This window comes from Apodemus sylvaticus, chromosome 4, assembly GCF_947179515.1.
Source record: "Apodemus sylvaticus chromosome 4, mApoSyl1.1, whole genome shotgun sequence".
In the NCBI taxonomy this organism is placed as follows: Eukaryota; Metazoa; Chordata; class Mammalia; order Rodentia; family Muridae; genus Apodemus; species Apodemus sylvaticus.
The window spans coordinates 127,871,854-127,891,511 of record NC_067475.1 but is presented as its reverse complement, the minus strand read 5'-3'; the positions used below and the strand labels follow the sequence as shown (position 1 = coordinate 127,891,511).

Below are 19,658 nucleotides of genomic sequence, written 5' to 3'. Positions count from 1 at the left end.
TCACTGGCACTTGGGTATATAATTCTGGATTGTAAAACTATTAGGACTTTAAAGGAGATAAAACAGACTGGGAGATAACATACTACTGAGGACCTTCAGAAAACAAGCCATTACTTTGGATCTTTTTGCATCTGATTCTAAGATCTCAGGACAATTAAGCTAAACAAGCAAACCCCTGCCGGTTTATTTACTGACAACTAATTTGCGATTACCTCTTTGCTTATAAAGATCCTTACAATTACTTTCTTCAAAACATTTTTAAAGGAAAATGACAGACTAAGTCACTCACATATGGCTCTAAATTGTGAGATTGGTGGCCCAGGTTAGTCTGGAACTAGAGTCCAAGAACGGACTCAACCCCGAGTGCGTCGCTGTGCCCAACTTTTAATCTGTCTGGGTAGCGGGCTGCTGGGAGAGAAGGAACTGGACCCCAAGGACACGTGCATGCTTGGAAAGCATGTTAGCACTCAAGTACATCCCCAGCCTTATTTTACTCTGAAGCAGAGTCGGTGTTCTCCCTCTTCAGTTCAGCATCTTAAAGCACCACACATTAATTGCTGTAAAAAGGAAAATACCACAGGTGTACATGGGCGGCGGGCGGGGGCGGGCTGTTCTAAGGAAGGTAATGGACTTTCCTCCCTAGTTCTCTAGGTCAAGTCTGGGGAAAGCCAAAGCCCTGGGATTGCGCTCTGCCCCGGGCTCCGAAACCGTTGTTCTTCAGGTCAAAATGTAACCTACCAACTACAAACATCCATTGTTAGCGTCCGCGTTTCGGTCAGCCTCACGCTGACCGCTTTCCGTCAAACTAGGACCTACTTCCGGCCTAGAGCGCGGAAGCCCCTGCTGCGCACGCGCGCCCGGTCTCCGCCAATCAGAAGTGGGGAGAGCACTGACGTCACCGCCAGTCTAGCTGGTTCGGAGAGCGGCGGGAGTTTTTCAAAATGGGAGCACCGAGGCGCCGCCCAGGCCTCAGGAGGTACCGGGGTTACCTTTCGGTGGCGTCGGCGGCGTCGCCGGCATAGAGAAGGCATCCTGATGGGCGCCAAGACCTGCTTGTTTCTCGGAGCGCTGCCTCGGAGGGACTGCGAGAAGTCCGAGCCCCGGGCGCCGGCGGCTCGGGAACATGGCGGCGTGCATCGGGGAGAGGATCGAGGTGAGGCGGGCGGGCGGGCGCGGAGGTGAGGGAAGATCCTATTGAGGCGGGCTCTGGCTTTCGGGGACGGAATGACCTGAGGTGAACCTAGCGCAGTGCCGAGGGAAGATCCGATAGGGCTCGGTTCGAACACACGGGAGACGAGACGGGCGAGCTGGCTCAGGCTGAGGTCGGTGGCTAAGGTGCTCACTGCTGCCCAGTGACACCACCAAAGCGGGGATGCGGCGGGCAGGCGCAGGGGAGGGGCGGATTGTGGAGGGACCGGGCGAAGCGGCCCGCCCCTTGGAGCCCCGCCCGGAGGGGATCGCTCGGTACCCAGCAGGTGTGTCCCCAGCTGTGGGCCCCGCCCGTCCCGGTCCCCATCCCTGTCCCCTAGCGTCGGGTCCGCACTCCCGCCTCCAAAGCCGCGCTCCGTCTGCCCCCTCCCCGGGGACGGCGGTTGCCTTGGCGGGAGCTGCGGCGGGAGCCTGGTGGACCAGAGGAGGGACCCGAGCTAACCAGCTTATTAGAGTCCTTCACCTCCATCCGAGAGGGAGCTCAGAAAAGCAGAGCCTCAAAATGCCTTCTACCCCAGAAACCTGCAACATCGAGGTGTGGCAGCTGGTGGAACCATGTCTCCTTTTCTCTCTGGCCCATTTTATATTCCAGCCCCTACCCAACTTTCTTGCTTTCTAGTTCTGCGATTCCTCACTTGTGTAATCTTTAATTTTTAAGGACTTTAAGGTTGGAAATCTACTTGGTAAAGGATCATTTGCTGGTGTCTACAGAGCTGAGTCCATACACACAGGTTTGGAAGTTGCTATCAAAATGGTAAGAATGTGTTATTGTTTCTTCAGTATTTTGCAAGGTACTAGGGAGCAATAGAGGCATGCTATTAACAATGTCCCACTCTTTATCTGCTAAAGACTTCACCTTGCCACCCTGCCGAATGTGTGCGTGTGTGATACATTGCCTAATGCATTGCATAACCAAAAGACAGTGCTAATAAGTGCAGCATCTGAATTAAAGGACATTTAAGAGACTCTTAACATGGATTAAGTGAAGTTTTTATATTCTACTAGTGTTTAGGAGACCAGTACATTTCGTTGCTATGAATACTTAAGGTGATGGGAAGAAATCATCAATTTATAATAATAATAATATGCTTGTGTGCGGCTGTAACAGTCCAAGAATACCATTATGGTCAGCCTGTAATCTCTGCTCTGAAGAGTTGGAAAAAGGAAAATCCTAACTCCAAGGCCAACCTCCTATCACATAAATGCATTGGACATATTGGGAATGTACTCTGCTAGGTGCAATGGCAGAGCACAGATAAGAGTAAATAGACTTCAAAGACTATGTATAAAAACAGACTTCTTACAATTAGAGATTGTTGTTTGAGTTTTTGTCTGGGCTTAGGGGTATAGCTAGGTGGTAGATTGCTTTTCTCTAGCATGCACAGGATTCTCTATCAAGCCACAACCATAAAAATCAAATAAATTTGGACTCTTATTTTTAGATAGATAAGAAAGCCATGTACAAAGCTGGAATGGTACAGAGAGTCCAAAATGAGGTGAAAATACATTGCCAGTTGAAACACCCCTCTGTCTTGGAGGTAAGAGTCAAGGGGTATTAAAGTGGTTAGGAAAGCTGGATGTTTGTGTGACTGACTGCACCCTTTTCTGTTTTAGCTCTATAATTACTTTGAAGATAACAATTATGTATACTTGGTATTAGAAATGTGCCACAATGGAGAAATGAACAGGTATCTAAAGAACAGAATGAAGCCATTCTCAGAAAGTGAAGGTGGGTGTCTTTCAGGGGTTGGGGTGTGGAATTTATCTCTTCTTTTCTGTTTGGTAAAGATTTTCAATGTGTGCTTTTGAAAAATGTATTTTATAATATTTATAAAAATTTTGTTTTGTTGAGGCAACAACTCTACTATTTAGCATTGGCTGTCCTAGGCTGGCCTCAGACTCACAGAGATCCACCTGCCCCTGCCTCTTCAGTGCTGGGATTAAAAGTGTAAGCCACTACATCCAGCTTAGTAATACATGTTTTATCCTTTTTTTTTTTCTCTGCATGTATTGAGTTTTTACCTGCATGTGTGTCTGTACCAGTTGCTTAGGGAGTCCAGAGGAAGACATTAGATCCCTGGAACCTGATTGTGAGGCACCATGTGGATATTGGGAATCTAGGTCCTCTGAGCGATCAGCTAGAACTCCTATCCACTGACTGCCCTTTCAGCCTCAACACTTTCTTTTTTAAGGCACTTGTGTGAGGTGCCCCTGGATGTGGGTATGTGCATGTAGTGTAGGTAGGTGCCCCTGCCCTTGGAGGGTTAACATGGATGCTGGGAATAGAGTTTGGGTCCTTTGCAAAAACAGTATGTATCTTTTTTAAAGCTGTATCATCTCTCTAGCCACAGATAAAACTTTTAAACTAAAAAAGGAGAGTTCCCCACAAAAGCTGGTATTTATAAATCAGGTATTACAAAAATAGAGACATTTGTAAGCATTCTGTTCTCTAAAAACAAATTTAAATCAATAGTAACAATTTATAGTAAATCTTTGCAAATCTGGAAAACTACTTAGAATGTCTTTGACTAACATTTTCAAGTAAACATTGAGAATATTTACTGTATATGAAAAGTCTGAAACAGAGAACTATACGTATTACTTATTGCTTATTAGTTCATTATTCAACTTTTGAAAGTGTGGAATGACCCAGACTCCCCAGATAATAAACCTTTGCAGTGCAGATTTTTAAATGAACATAGCAACAAAGTTTTTTTCACACCTAATAATATTTTTCTATGAAATACAAAATGAATTTCAATTTGTCCCCCATTTTCTCAAATCAGATGAGCCCCATATGTTATTAAACTACTGTTTTGGAGGTTTGTTTTTTTTTTTTCCAAACTACAATTAATACTGCAGATAGAGCTAAGGAATATGGGTGCTGATAGGTTTTGGGTTTTGTTTTTAGTATCCATTCTTCATTTGTATCCTGTATATTATCATCAGAGGTCAGCTCTGGGGAGTTGGCCATCTCTTTGTCTCAGGGGGTTAAATTTGGCTACAAGCAACTTCACCTGCTCCACTACCACACTGGCCTGATGTTTATACATTTAAATCTGCTGGACAACTGTTGTGAACAAATACTAAATTGTAGAAACATTGATAACTTTTCTCTCAAATTCCATTGTTAATAGTTGATTCTGAGGAAATAATACAAACTGGAGGAGGTGGGTTTCATACATATAGATGTTGGTTACTGTATTTTTCAAAATGCTTTGTAATTTTTTTATAAACCTTATTTATTTATTTATTTATTTATTTATTTATTTATTTATTTATTTATTTTGGTTTTGGGGATTTGGGATTTGGTTTTTTTGAGATGTCCCTGGCTGTCCTGGAACTCACTCTGTAGACCAGACTGGCCTTGAACTCAGAAATCCGCCTTCCTCTGCCTCCCAGAGTGCTGGGATTACCGCGTGCACCACCCTGCTCTTTTATAAACATTTTATCAATACAATATTTATAAAGAAAAAATTAGCTGTTAGGCTGAACTAAACTTAAAAACTGACATATAACCAAAGATGCACTCCCCTCCCACCAACAAAGTTTAAGACAAAGATGAAAAGTATCTGCAACATGTATGACTGATAGGCTGGGGCTGCAATTCAGTGTAACATGTTTAATTGATCACATATGCACAAAGCCCAGGCTTCCTGTTTTCCACTGACAAATTTGCATGCAGTGCATATAACTAAAACACTCAAGTTGAAAAATTAAAGGTATACCAAAAGGGAAAGGATAATCATATAAGAAACTAGAAGATATGAGCAAACTATTTACTAAGGAGAAAGCTCAAATAGCTAATAAACATGAAAGATGTGTAGACTCAATAGTGGTCATGAGGGTCCTAACCAAAGTAATGAAGGACCATTTCCACATAAAGGCTAACTTACCAAGGTGTGAAACTAATACATTTTTATGTCTTATGACTGTGTGTGTGGTTGGGGGGGGGGGGTGTCACAGAGAAATTCATGTATAACACAAAAAGTAAGCACAAGAATGTTTATTTTAACATTAGAAATTACACAAATGTCCAATGGTAATTAAGTTTTTTAAAATCTGTGATATCGTTAAGAAATATGCTAAAGAAGGAAAGGTAATGAAACTACTTTATCATTTATTTTAATATTTTAAAAGCATTATGTCTGTAGCTTTATATGTAGTTACGCAAAAACATATAAGAAGTATATAAAATGTTTACAGTGGAGGCTGTGTCTTAAGTTTTTGCCATGCTAGTGTGAGAACTGGGGTTTGGTCCCCAGCACTCAGAAAATGCCTGGGTGGGTGTGGTAACCTGCTTATTGTACTTGGCAATCAGGAACTGGAAATAGATTCCCCCAAGCAGCTCGCTAGCTAGACTACTGGAATAAGGGAGTTCTGGATTCAGAGACCTGCCTCAGTCTGTAAGATGGAAAGCTGTGGGGCAGAGGTTGGAAAGCATTAAAGAAATATACTTTTTGTTTTATAAGTAATAGCTTTATAAATTGTTTGTCCAAGCCGGGCGGTGATGGCGCACGCCTGTAATCCCAACACTCTGGGAGGCAGAGGCAGGCGGATTTCTGAGTTCGAGGCCAGCCTGGTCTACAGAGTGAACTCCAGGACAGCCAGGGCTACACAGAGAAATCCTGACTCAAAAAAAAAAAAAACAAAAAAACAAAAAAACAAATCCAAAGGGGGGGAAAAAACTCAAAAGAAATTGTTGTGGGTATCTAGTTATCTAGTTACTCTAAACACTTTCAGCTAGTATAAAATTTGGCTTCTCTTAGCTCTTAAGTTAGAAAACGCAGAGATTAAAAGGGGTGCCTAGTTTTCTTAAGGGGAATTAGATAGCATTATATTGATAGAGTGGTGTTTTAGTTGGTAAATCTAATCTGCAAGCTAGGATTTTAATACTTTAGCATGTATACTAGGTTTTATCATGTATTCTAAACACTAGATTTCCCAGAAGTTTTGAATTGTTAACATTCTCTCTCTTTTTCCATCTTCACAGCTAGGCACTTCATGCACCAGATCATCACAGGAATGTTGTATCTTCATTCTCATGGAATATTGCACCGGGACCTCACACTCTCTAACATCTTACTTACGCGGAATATGAACATAAAAATTGCTGACTTTGGACTAGCAACACAATTGAATATGCCACATGAAAAGCACTATACACTGTGTGGGACTCCTAATTATATTTCACCAGAAATTGCAACTCGAAGTGCACATGGACTTGAATCTGATATTTGGTCATTGGGCTGTATGTTTTATACATTACTTATTGGAAGACCGCCTTTTGACACTGATACAGTCAAGAACACATTGAACAAAGTAGTACTGGCAGATTATGAAATGCCAGCCTTTTTGTCACGAGAGGCCCAGGACCTTATCCACCACTTACTTCGTAGAAACCCTGCCGATCGGTTAAGTCTGTCTTCTGTGTTGGACCATCCTTTTATGTCACGAAATCCTTCAACAAAGAGTAAAGACTTAGGGACTGTAGAGGACTCTATGGATAGTGGGCATGCCACACTTTCCACAACAATCACAGCTTCTTCTGGTACCAGTTTGAGTGGTAGCCTACTTGACAGAAGAAGACTTTTGGTTGGTCAGCCACTTCCAAATAAAATTACTGTATTTCAAAAAAATAAAAATTCAAGTGACTTTTCTTCAGGAGATGGAAGTAATTTTTGTACTCAATGGGGAAATCCAGAACAAGAAACTTATAATAGGGGACGGGGAAGAGTAATTGAAGATGCAGAAGAAAGGCCACATTCTCGGTACCTTCGCAGAGCTCATTCCTCTGATAGATCCAGCCCCTCTAATCAGTCTCGAGCAAAAACATACTCAATAGAACGGTGTCACTCAGTAGAAATGCTTTCAAAGCCCAGAAGATCACTGGATGAAAATAAACACAGGTATTCACCCACCAACAGCAATGTTGATGTTTTAACTTTATTAAACACAACAGCCAATAGTTGTGGATCTTTTGAAAGACCTTATAATGACCAAGCAGTGTAAGGATAATCTTTCAAACATATTGAACAAGTATGATCACTGAAAGACTAATAGCTACATACAGAGGGAGGCTGGGGCTGATCGAGGAGTAGCTGTGATGCTGAGTGCTTTGCATATGAACAGTAATTTTATTGCCTAACTAGTTTTGTGTGTGATCTTTTGATGTTTGAATTATATGCTTATAAAAGGATTGTAAGCATACAGTGATGCCATTATAGTGTCTTGGCATTTTGGTACTGGAGTTTTAGAGATGCTTATACAAATACTGTTTTCTATAGTTATTCTAAAATTTCAGGTATTTAAATCTCTTCTAAGATTTCTACTTTAAAATGTTCAGTCACTTGGAATTCTCTGACATAGAACACATATTCAGCATATATGTATGTATGTATGTAGCTCTGGGTTCTGACCCTAAACTGTCCTTCCAATAATTGGCTTACAGGATCTTTTTTCCCCCTCTTTAGTTCCAATCATCATTGTCTAGGAAAAACTCCTTTTCCATTTGCAGACCAGACACCTCAGATGGAAATGGTACAGCAGTGGTTTGGGAATCTGCAAATGAATGGTGAGTTTTTAGTGGAGTATTTGATTAAAATGTAATGACCTGGAACCCACAAACGTTGCAGTTTTCTACTTCTATCTAAGAACACCATTGCTTGAGATTCAGCGTGTTTACACTTTCTACTCCTTAATATATAATGAATATAATTAGTTTAAGTTCCATTATAAATAGGAAGAAAGCTATTTATACAAGAGCAAATTGTGCACAGAACTTGGTTTGCATAGCTCCTCTGTGATTAGGCAGAAGAGCCAGGTTAGGCTAGATGCTGACTGCCTTCTGTTCTGCTGATGCCTGTGTCGAAATCAGCTGTTACTAGTACCCATAAAGTCATCAAGAGATGTTTAACTTTACTTGTAAGAAGCTGTTGTGAAAATTTCAGTCTGCCAGTAGTTCCTCATATTGAAACTTCAACATTAAAAACGAAAAAAGAAACTTCAACATTTAAGTGGGGGTCCTTAGGCCATTATTAGTAATGTGGAGATTAAGTGTCCCCCATTAATGACTAATACTCACAGAAGGTGGGTGAGACATAATGGTGGGAAAAGAGAATTAGAAGGCAGCATCTGGACAAGGAGATCGTCTTTCACCGCACACTGTTGTCTGTGGAGTGTTGAGGTGTGGCTCTCATTAGGCAGAGTTGTTATGTCCTGTCAAGGAGTCTGTTTTCCTTCTCAAGAGACAGGTTTGAGTTTCACAAATCTAAAAGGAAGTTAATCTGACCTTATGTACTTGGTTAGATGGCTTGGGTTTTTTAAACTACAAAGCTGCCCTATATATTAATTAATCTTGCATTCTTGTACTTATTTGTTGACAGATTATTTTTATTTGGTAATATGGGCTTTTCTGAGATGGGAAAAAACCCTTTATATAAATAATTTAGTATTCTGCTCTTATTTTAAAGTATTTTGAGACAAAATATTTTCCTTTATAATGAGAACGTAAGGACAAGAAGTTTACAAGTTATTTAAGAATAAATTGTGGTGAAAATTCTGAAAGTTTAATACTGAAAAACTAAAGTTCTATGTAACTGATCATTTAAGGCCTTTGAAAAAAATAACAGCAGCAGGCTGTGGTGGCCCATGCTTTTAATTAGACCACTTGGGAGGCTGAGGCCGAGGGATCATGATTTCATGACTTTAACACCAGCTAGGCAGCATAAGTGAGACCCTGTCTCAAAAAAGAAATAAGATAATTACCCTATAAAGTTTCATGTACTTAAATTGTTTATATGTAGGTACAAATACATTCCTAGTATTAATTATTATGGATACTAAATATAGTGTTTTTTCTTATTTTTCAAGTGGAGATAGCATAAACAGTCCTTGGCTTTAAAAAGATTTACATATTTTTTTCTTCCATAGTCTGGGGATTCTTGTCAGAACCACTTTTGATGAACATTGTCTTGCCTTAGAAATGAGTAACTTTCTTTTTGCTTCGATTGAAAATTTGATTTCGTACTAGTACATTTTCATAGCCATAAAAATACTGAAAGTTTTTCTTCAATTGCACTTTAAATTTTCCTTTAACTACTTTTGTCCTTATTTATTTAAGGAGTTAAGAGCTTATTTTCTTAGTAGCTTCTTTATAAGGGGTATATTAATGTTATATATAGTAAAATGATGTTATATATAGTAAACTAGTTATTGTGGGAGAAATTTGCATATCTGTCATCTTGAGATAGTTAACATATTTTCTCCCATTTAGCAGGAACAACTACAATTTACTGATTTAAATAAAGAGACTACAAAATACAATAAATAATGTTTATAATACAATAAAAATACAATACAATACAAATAAGATACAATAAAAAATGTTTATAACTGACTTTTTCTGTTGTTTAAAAAAGTGCTATTGTAGAGCTGGGCATGGTGCACATGCCTTTCATCCCAGCATCTGGGAGGTGGAGGCAGTGTTCAAAACCAGCATAATCTACTTCATAGATTCCAGGACAGGCAGGGCTACATAGAAAGACCCAGTCTTCAAACTCTGCCCTTCCAAAGGCTATTATAATCAGCACATTATGCGACACTTTACTAAACTGCTTTTTTTTAAATGTGTGTTTTAGCTCATTTAGGAGAAACTAATGAGCACAACACCGTTAGCCCAAACAGAGATTTCCAGGACTATCCAGATTTGCAGGACACATTAAGAAATGCTTGGACTGATACAAGAGCCGGCAAGAATGCTGATCCTTCTGCTAACGTCCATCCTGTAAAGCAGCTGAGTACCATGGAATACATAACTGCGCATCACCACAAGCCTGAGATCGTGCCCCGAGAGCCAGCTGTACCGCCTCATTCTGAGCAAAGCAAGAATAGAAGCATGGAGTCGACGTTGGGGTACCAGAAGCCTACCTTAAGAAGTATTACATCTCCTTTGGTTGCTCACAGATTAAAACCAATCAGACAGAAAACCAAAAAGGCTGTGGTATGTCAGCTTTTTTTTCTAAGTTACTTTTTGATATTTTCTTTCTTTTTTGGGGGGTTGGGGGTAGTTCGAGACAAGGTTTCTCTGTGTAGCCCTGGCTGTCCTGGAACTCACTCTGTAGACCAGGCTGGTCTGGAACTCAGAAATCCACCTGCCTCTGCCTTCCAAGTGCTGGAATTAAAGACATGAGCCACCACTGCCTGGCTGATGTTTCCTTTAGAATGAAATTCTTGAGTGTAATCTTTCTGATTTTATGATATTTCTGGAATTTGAGGTACTTTATAAATAATGTGAGGGGGAGAAATTGAACATTCATGGAAAATAGCATAGTTTCTAATTTTAAAGAGGTAGTATTTGGGTTTTGTGTGTGTTAAGACAGTTTTAAGTAAGTAATGTGAACTACCTTGGAAGTGTCCTTCTGCCTCTGCCTTATGAATGCTGTGACTGCAGGCGTGTGCCCTAGCCTGGTACTCTATCTAGCTTCATAACAATGGCAAGTTGATTCTGATAAGTTTGGATCTCTTAAGTTATGATGCTTTTTAATGTATTTATTTTGATTTTGTGTCTGTTTTACCTGCATATATGTATATACTCCATGCCCATAGGTACCCGGGGAGGCCAGAAAAGCACATTGTTCCTTGGCATTGCAGTTTCAGTCAGTTATGAGCCACCATGTGATTCTGGGAATTGAACCAAGGGCCTCTGTAAGAGAAATAAGTGCTCTTAACTACTGAGCCACCTCTCTATACCCTAAATTATATTTAAAAAATAGTTAAATGAAAATATTTTAAAATGATATTGGCTATATGCTGTATTAAATATTTTATTTATACTTACAGCTGGTGAATTGACATTTCATATTAGCCCTTTGATTTAGCTTCAGTTTCTACATTTAATTTTATTTCAAGTCAAGAATAAGCTAGAAAATACAGCCTTTTAAAAAAGGAGAAGCAATATCTACACTCCTGTGTTTAGAATTTAATGAGCATGTGTGAAGACAAAACACTTGGTTTGTGATTCTGTCTTGGGCCTGCTTGTCCTTGTTTTCCCTGGAGTCTGGTCTTGCCTTTGTTTGGCCCCCATTGTCTTCAATGCCTTGTTCCCCACTCTGCCTTCTGCTTGCCTTTTGCTCATTGGTTACCATTTCACACCTGATTACACTCCTCACCTTTATGCCTTCTGGCTCACAGCTGCCCCTGGTGATCTCTGCTCTAGCCTGCCAAGCTGAAGCAGCAGTGGGACTTTGTCATTTCTGCTATGGTTGAGTACTTCTCCCTTTTCAGTGCTATGTACCAGAAGGGGTCTGAAAAACCATTTTGTTGATTTCTCTGTCTCTCTAGGTGAGCATCCTTGATTCAGAGGAGGTGTGTGTGGAGCTTCTGAAAGAGTGCACATCTGAAGGGCATGTGAAGGAAGTTCTTCAGATATCTAGCGATGGGACTATGGTAGTGTACTAATTTTATTAACTTGGAACTTCAGGTGGGGCTTTAAACATTTGGTATTCAGTTCTTTTTAAAATATGATATTTAGTCTATCTTTGGAATTTAATAATAATTATTAAATAATTATTACTAGTAATAAAATTAAATTTTTAGTTTAAAATACTTTATTACTTTTAGAAACTTTTAAAATATTACCCTCAAAATTAATGTTTAACAGAATCTTGTGTACTTTTTGGTAACAAACAATAATACTTAATGGCTATAATTAGAATTTCTAATTTTTTTAATCAGATCACTGTTTATTACCCAAATGATGGGAGAGGCTTTCCTCTTGCTGATAGACCACCCTTGCCTACTGACAACATCAATAGGTACAGCTTTGACAGTTTACCAGGTATGTATATAGGCAGGAGATGGATGGAGATCATAGGTTTCTTACTCACATATTCTGATTGTTGGATATAGTAAGTTGTAACTGCCTTGGGTTCAGTTGGGCTCCCAGTACTTAGTGTCTGGTTAGATGTGTGTGTCTTACTCCTCTGCTGTTTATGGTATGCACAGGCTTCCATGAGCCTCTTAGGTAAAAACTAGCTCTGAAGTAACACCAGTAACTTCAGAACTATAGCCTATGTTCTTGCTTAGTTATTGGTCTATCTAGAATCATCAGAAATTTTACTATAAAATGTCTAGTTCTTCACATTTGAAATGAAAATAATTTGTAAGTGTTGGTAACTGACTGTTCTTAAGAGCAGAAGCTCTGAATTGGAAAAGTAACTACTGAATAGTGCATCTTGGTTGAAGTGACTGTCAGAAAGAAGGAACCTTACCAGGGATTAGAACATAGGTGCAACCGTATATTTAGTTGACTCTTTCTTCCTTAATATTAGCTATATTTTTCCTCTTTAGAAAAATACTGGCGGAAATATCAGTATGCTTCCAGATTCATTCAGCTTGTAAGATCTAAAACACCCAAAATCACTTACTTTACAAGATATGCTAAATGTATTTTAATGGAAAATTCTCCTGGTGCTGATTTCGAAGTTTGGTTTTATGATGGTGAGTTTACTACATGTAATCTGAAGTTATTGCTGTACCTGAAAGCTTATCAGTAATACCTGTGTGATCTAGTCCTTGATCCCTGCTCAACTTATCAGTCTGTGGCATAAACTATATGAAAAGCAATACCCATGTCTTACTTGAAACCTACACGCAAGTTTTGACTGCTAAAATGTGGCAAAAGATAGGGTTTACCAGACAGTCTCTCAGAGCATCCTGTCAAGTTGATTTGGCTTAACCTGTCTCTCTCCATGAAGGGTTCCCATGTATACATGCAGCACTTGAGACAGCTGTCCCTGCTACTCTGTATAAGTACCATGCTTTTGTGCGGAGTCAAGTCAGGTATATGCCAAGAATGGAAACGATGGCTTACATTTGTGAAATATTGAGTACCATTTTAACAATGGTCAATAAATGAATGTAAATAACCTGTCAGCCATTGTGTACTAATATAATTAAATATAGGAATAATAACTGATAGCAAATGGTTTTCTACTTAATTTTCAGGAGCCAAAATACATAAAACACAAGATTTAATTCACATAATTGAGAAAACTGGGATATCTTACACTTTAAAAAATGAAAATGAAGTTACCAGCCTGAAAGAGGAAGTAAAAATATATATGGAGCATGCTAACGAGGTACGTACCTGTTGATCTAGTGAACAGTCCATGTTACAGCAGAGCTTCTGACAGGAGGCCATCTTCTCTGACAGGGCCACCGCATTTGCTTGGCGCTGGAGTCTGTAATCTCTGAGGAGGAGAAGGGAAGCAGAGGCTCCTCATTCTTCCCTATAATCGTAGGACGGTAAGAGCTTAAAATTCCTTACAATGGCTACAGTGCTGAAAGGCTTAAGATTGAAATCATATCCCTATAAATGATGTTTAGAATTGCACCATGGTAACACCCCCATAATCCTGGCAACTACAAGATAGAGGCAGGAGGAACTGGAAGCCACTCTATCTCAAAGCAGCTACAGGAGCCAGTGCAATAGCTTGATGGTAAAATGCTCGCTGCTAACCTAAGCTTGATCCCTGAGACCTACATAAAGATTGAAGGAGAGAATTACAGCAAATTTCATTTTCTGACCTCCAGGAACACTCAGAGCACTTATGTGCCTATACTCCCACACCATTCACACAGACATACATAATAAGTAAAATTTAAATTTAAAAATTTTAGTAGCCAAGCCTGGTGGCACACACCTTTAATTTTAACATTGCATTGGCAGAAACAAGTGGATCTCTGTGTAGTGAGTTTCTGGGTAAAACACACACAACTGAAAAACTGCTTAGTTCTCTGTATATTGAAAAGCTTTAGGGGAAACTCTTATCAGGATATTTCTCTTTTCTTCAGAAAACCTGGTAATACTAGTTCACCTAAAGCCTTATCAACACCTCCTGTGGACCCTAGCTACGCACAGGGAGAGCAAGCGTTACCGAGCAGAGTGGGTATGACTAGTGCGTCCTTCCCAGCACAGCCACCAGTGCTCAGTCCTTCTGTAAGTAAATCTGTATCATCACATGCTCTAGACCGGGAAGTGAATGCCCAGTGTCCTTTTATAAAGTGAGGCTGTAGATGGGGGTGGGGGGGGGTACATCTCAGTTGTAAAATACATGCTTAAGGTCCATAGGTTCAATTCCAGCACCACCCAGAAAAATAAAACATGAATATTTGAGCCTTACCGAGCTACTCTGCCATGTGTCTGCCTGAATAAACTGAAGGTCCTTGCACATGCTATCAGCTGCCTTGCGGCTCACAGCAAAGTATCAACTTCCTCAGCGAGCTATGGCACCAGTAAAGACTGTGTAGATATACAAGAATACGGTGGGCAGGAAACTAGTGTGTGTGTCTGTACTTGTGCACGCGTACATTCCCCACTTAGCTGCAGATAGCAACAGGAAAGAAAAGGTAAGACAGTCACTAAAATGAAAACAGAAGACGTGATTTGTCCTTTCATTTTTGAGTAATAAGGTTGGTATTTTTAGAATTTTTGGTTTGAGAAAACTTAAAATCATGCAGCAATCTTATACTTTTACTAAAGTGGCTTATAAATGTGCTAAGGAATATCTTCTCTCCCTTATGGTTTAAAGACTGTGACAGCCGAAGGGCCTGGCCACACAGCAACTGCCACTGGAACAAGCGTCTCTCCAAGTCTTCCTAAATCAGCACAGCTTGTGAAGTCTGTTTTTGTGAAAAATGTTGGTTGGGCCACACAGGTGAGACATTTCTAAAGAAGTGATTTTCTCACTGCAAACCTCTTGATTAAACTATTAATCCGACAATATAAATTATTTTAACAACTTTTCTTCTCCTGGGAGGTGGGGGTGTAATATTTTTTCCTTTACGTTGGTTATATTCCTGAAAGTTTTAGCTTTTTCTAATTGGTATATATCAGAAAGCTTTGGGTGAGGTCATGGTAAGGGTTGTGCAGAATAGAGAATGACATCTAGGGCATTTGAAGTGGTAGAAACTAAATCAACATTGAATTCAAACTTATAGTTTTATGTCCGTGTCTATACCTTTACACTGTGTGTGTCTGCAGACGTGTGAAGCAGGAGGACTTTTGGCATGAGTAGTTTTACTTTACAGTTAAGTAAATTTCACTCTAGTACTTCATGGTTCTTGGTGCCTTTTAAGACTACCTGCTCTGCAGTCCTGTTCTCAACGTACATTGTCGAGTTTATCCCTGATGCTAGCTGCCCTTTTAAAGACAGTAAAATCACAGTCCTTTATGGTAGATTGATGTGCATAGTCCTGTAACATGCGTAACTGTGGTTTAGTGTAAATACAGGACTGTCTGTGTCTGGTGACCATGATGTTTTCTTACCTACCACATACTTCTCCATTTATAGTAGCACACAGGCAAGTTTCAGTGGAGATACCACTGGGGAGCTTTTGTCTTTCTTAGACCTATCTTGGGAGTAATACTTTAATCCTGGGAAAACAAAACTCTAATTCAGTGGATATTTTCAAGTAATCAAATTATTGAGAGTCATTTTAATAATATGTCTTAGCCACTAGAGTAATGATCTGAAGAAAAAGGGGGAAACATGAATATTTTCAATACTAAGATCTTTACAAACCCCAGTTTGTAGATACTGGCAGCAGTTTTTTTTCGTTTAAGGCTGTATTGGGTCTGGGGGTGATCACACAGGCCTAGAATCCTGGTATGTAGGAAGCAGAAGTAGGAGTTAAGTCAGTGCCAGTACGGGCTATGTGGTGAGTAAGACCCTATCAAAATGTGGGGCTAAAGAGCTGGTTCCATGACTAGGAGCACTTGGGGTCCTTGCACAGGACCCAGGTTATTCCTCCATGGGCTGTAATTCTAGTCCTAGGGATTCGGATGTCCTCTTCTGGCCTCTTCAGGCGTTATGAGCAAATTGGACAGAAGTATAATGTATAAGAAAAATACCCATACACATAAACAATAGTTAAGTGTGATGTGTGTCCTTAATCCCAGAACTCTGTGAGTTCAAGACCAGTTAGTTCTAGATAGAAACACTTTCAAAAACGTGGGGGAACCTCAAACACTGAATGAATGAAAGCAAAACTGTACGGAATGCTTTTAAGTGAGCCCTTCAAAAAACAGCAAGTTAGCTGGACAGTGGCGGTGCATGCCTGTAATCCCAGCACTTGGGAGGCAGAGGCAGGCTGATTTCTGAGTTCGAGGCCAGCTTAGACTACAGAGTGAGTTCCAGGACAGCCAGGACTACACAGAGAAACCCTGTCTCGATAAAACAAAAACAGAAAAAAAAAAGAAAGAAGAAAAACCCCTCAAATTGTCTTGTGTGTAGTAATTTCCTGTGCCTCTTGCTTTTCTAGCTAACTAGTGGAGCTGTGTGGGTTCAGTTTAATGATGGGTCGCAGCTGGTTGTCCAGGCAGGAGTATCTTCCATCAATTACACATCACCAGACGGTCAGACCACTAGGTAAGCTCCTACAGCACTGAGCGGATTCAGTGCTTGCTCTCAGTTTGTTTGAAATAAATGACTAAACACAATATTTTAGTAATTTACTTACACTGTTCATTATTTTTACCTGTTCATAGCCTTTAATATAAATGTTGTGATTTATCTATGTGAAAATCTACCCATAATCAACTCAAGTGATAGAATTTCTTTGTATAATAACCTAATTAGGTTGGCTCTTTTCAGAATGGACTTAATGAAAGTAAAATAAATTATTTACTTAAAAGTACATGGAGGGGTCAGGTGCAGTGGTATATACCTTTAATTCCAGCACTTAAGAGGCAGAGAGGTAGGTGGATGATTTTTGAGTTCAAAGCCAGCCTGATCTACATAAAGACTTTCAGGCCAGCAAGGGCTATACAGTGAGACTCAGTCTCAAAAACTAAACACAAAAAGGACATGAAGGCTGAAGAGATGGCTCAGTTGCTGAAGTACTTGCTTTGCAAGCAGGAGGACATTTGCTCAGGGTCCCAGCACCCATGAAGAGAGCAAGGCAAGGCAGTGTGTGTCATACTGGCAAAGTGGGACAGAGGTTCCTTGGCTCACTGGCCACCCAATCTAGTCAAAGAGGTGAACTCCAGTTTCACTGAACAAAACTGTCTGAAACAAAAAAGTGGAAAGTGATTGAGGAGACACTTAACATTGATCCCGGCTGGATGTGGTAGTGCACATACGGTTAACAGGAGTTTGATATCATCCTTGGCTACATAACCCTCCAACCTGGGTCATATGAGACCCTGTCTCAAAAGTCAGATTAACTAAATAAACTTGGTTATTTTTCTCAAATAAAAGTTGTATCTTTTAAAAGCCTTGTTAACAATTTGGTTTTTATTTTTATGGTAAGTATTGAACCCAGGCCTTGCAGATGCTATGTAAGCCTTGTGTAACTGAATTGTTCAACCTAGCACTAACAGATTGTTTTGAAGAAAATACAACCACACTAGAAAACAAAAAACTATGCTTGTACACAACTCTGAAGTGTTGTGTTTTTGAAAGAAACAAATTGGGCATGCTTCAGTTGGTTTGGAATCCTAATAAGTGTATTCATTGTTTTCTTGATGTATCTCATCATTAAAGGATTACTAGGAAATGTGCTTCTGAGTGTTAATGCTCAAGTAATGAAGTCCTATCTGTTTTTCTGCTTAGGTATGGAGAAAATGAAAAATTACCTGAATACATCAAACAGAAACTGCAATGTCTTTCTTCCATCCTTCTGATGTTTTCTAATCCAACTCCTAGTTTTCAGTAATTTAAGTCTCAGATGCCTATATTTAATAAATGACTTTTTGGTTGGCTTTCAAGTAAGTGATTTTTTTTTTTAAATTTACCTTAACTTCAGAAAGCCTTTCTATTAGACAGAATTTTAGTCTACACCATAAAAAAATATACTAAGAAAACAATAAAATTTTTATTATAGTAGTCATAAGACTAGGACATCTAATTTGCTCCAAGCATGTAATCCTTCAAACTTTTTACTTCTATGTTTGTATTGAACTAAGTTGTGTATGGCTAGTTCGTTTTTTGTTACTTTCTTTATTAATAAGACATTGAGAATCATGGACAAAACATGCTATAGTTTTGAAATTTTGTATCTGTAAATAATGTATGTATAAGCAATATGTAAACGTGTATATTTTATATTTATTTTTATAGCACTTGTGTCTGATAAGATTTTTGCAAATACATTTTATAAAATAAACACAGTGGTAAGTTTTCCTTAACTTGGTTTATTGGTTAAATACTTGTTTTAAATATTAGATAAGTTACTATAAATTCATTCTTAAATTTTGTTTGCTGTTTAGGAAGAGTACCGTCCCCACACCCCCTTTTGAGGCCAGGCTACCATTGACTTTTCCATCATTCCTCTATGAGGAGTTTCTGCCTCACCTAGGAGAGAAGGGTGTCCTGGGCAGACAGACATGGGACCTGAAGTGGGCGGGTGAGAGACTGCCCGCTGGGCACTCTGGGCAGAACAAGGCTATTAACCTGCACAGGCCTCTGCCTTGCAAGGATGAGCTTGGTCACGTGGGAGGAGCTTTGTTAGCAGCTCCTACTGTGCCCTTAATGGCACCTTTTGTAAACTTTATTTCACCCACTGAGGTCAGAAGATGTCAGATACCACCCTGGATCTGAAGTACAGGCAGTTGTAAGCCACCATGTTGGTTTTGAGTCTACTATGAGAGCACTAAGCACACTAAACTTCCAAACCACATTAAAAATTTTTTCATCTTATAATGTTAGACATTATCACTGAGGCTTATTATTTCACTTATGCTGAGATTTGGAAAAAAGATATACTGTTCATGCCAGGCAGTGGTGGTGCACGCCTGTAATCCAGTACTCTGGGAGGCAGAGGCAAGCGGATTTCTGAGTTCAAGGCCAGCCTGGTCTCTAGAGTGAGTTCCAGGACAGCCAGGGCTACACAGAGAAACCCTGTCTCAAAAAAAACCAAATCCAAAAAAAACCCCAACAAGATATACTGTTCATATTTCCTTTATAATGAGTACCTTGAATTTATTGAGGAATTCAGATTGAATTACTAGGACTCCAACCACTTTGGACCTGATCTACATTCTGAGAAACCTCCCCAAATATCTTACCTCTAGTTGTTTGCAAGCCCTATCTTCTGCCTTAGTGCATTTGTCCCACCTTTCCCTATCCAGTCATGCTCTTACATCAGTCTGACAAAGCCTTACCTTCTTAGAGAAAGTCCCTAATGCTTTTCTTCAGGTTGGGTTCCTCTGGACTCTATACTTGCTTATGTCTTTGTTTTTTTGTTTTTCTTCAAGGCATGGTTTCTCTGTGTAGCTTTGGCTGTCCTAAAACTCTGTAGATCAGGCTGGCCTTGAACTCACAAAGATCCACTTGTCTATCACCCTTCTCATAGCCAACCAAGTATCTGTACCAGCGGCTTAGTATCTGACGTTCCTGAAGGAATGTAAACTTAGCACTTACTGCTCAAGTCTCAATAAGTACATG

The 19,658-nt window shown here is 39.6% G+C and overlaps 1 protein-coding gene across 2 annotated transcripts; it reads left to right on the top strand.

Annotated features, from left to right (window-relative positions):
* The first annotated feature begins 888 nt into the window (after positions 1–888).
* Plk4 (polo like kinase 4) lies at positions 889–17,980 on the top strand. Of its 2 annotated transcripts, XM_052180582.1 has the most exons (16): positions 889–1,153; positions 1,868–1,963; positions 2,652–2,747; positions 2,824–2,938; positions 6,203–7,118; positions 7,683–7,783; positions 9,849–10,210; positions 11,551–11,655; positions 11,944–12,046; positions 12,559–12,708; positions 13,216–13,349; positions 13,424–13,515; positions 14,065–14,209; positions 14,802–14,927; positions 16,534–16,640; positions 17,826–17,980. In XM_052180582.1, the coding sequence occupies exons 1-16, from the start codon at positions 1,124–1,126 to the stop codon at positions 17,926–17,928; spliced, it is 2,781 nt and encodes a 926-aa protein (XP_052036542.1). In that variant the 5' UTR covers positions 889–1,123; the 3' UTR covers positions 17,929–17,980. The 2 variants fall into 2 exon arrangements, with proteins under 2 accessions (XP_052036542.1, XP_052036543.1); XM_052180583.1 differs by lacking the exon at positions 889–1,153 and having other exon boundaries at positions 1,870–1,963; positions 2,656–2,747.
* The last annotated feature ends 1,678 nt before the right edge of the window (positions 17,981–19,658 follow it).

Coding starts and splice junctions, on each gene's coding strand:
- Plk4 (XM_052180582.1), top strand. CDS start 1,124: ATGGCGGCGTGCATCGGGGAGAGGATCGAG. Junction 11,656..11,943: donor TATCTAGCGATGGGACTATG/GTAGTGTACTAA, acceptor TTTTTTAATCAG/ATCACTGTTTATTACCCAAA. Junction 14,928..16,533: donor ATGTTGGTTGGGCCACACAG/GTGAGACATTTC, acceptor TTGCTTTTCTAG/CTAACTAGTGGAGCTGTGTG.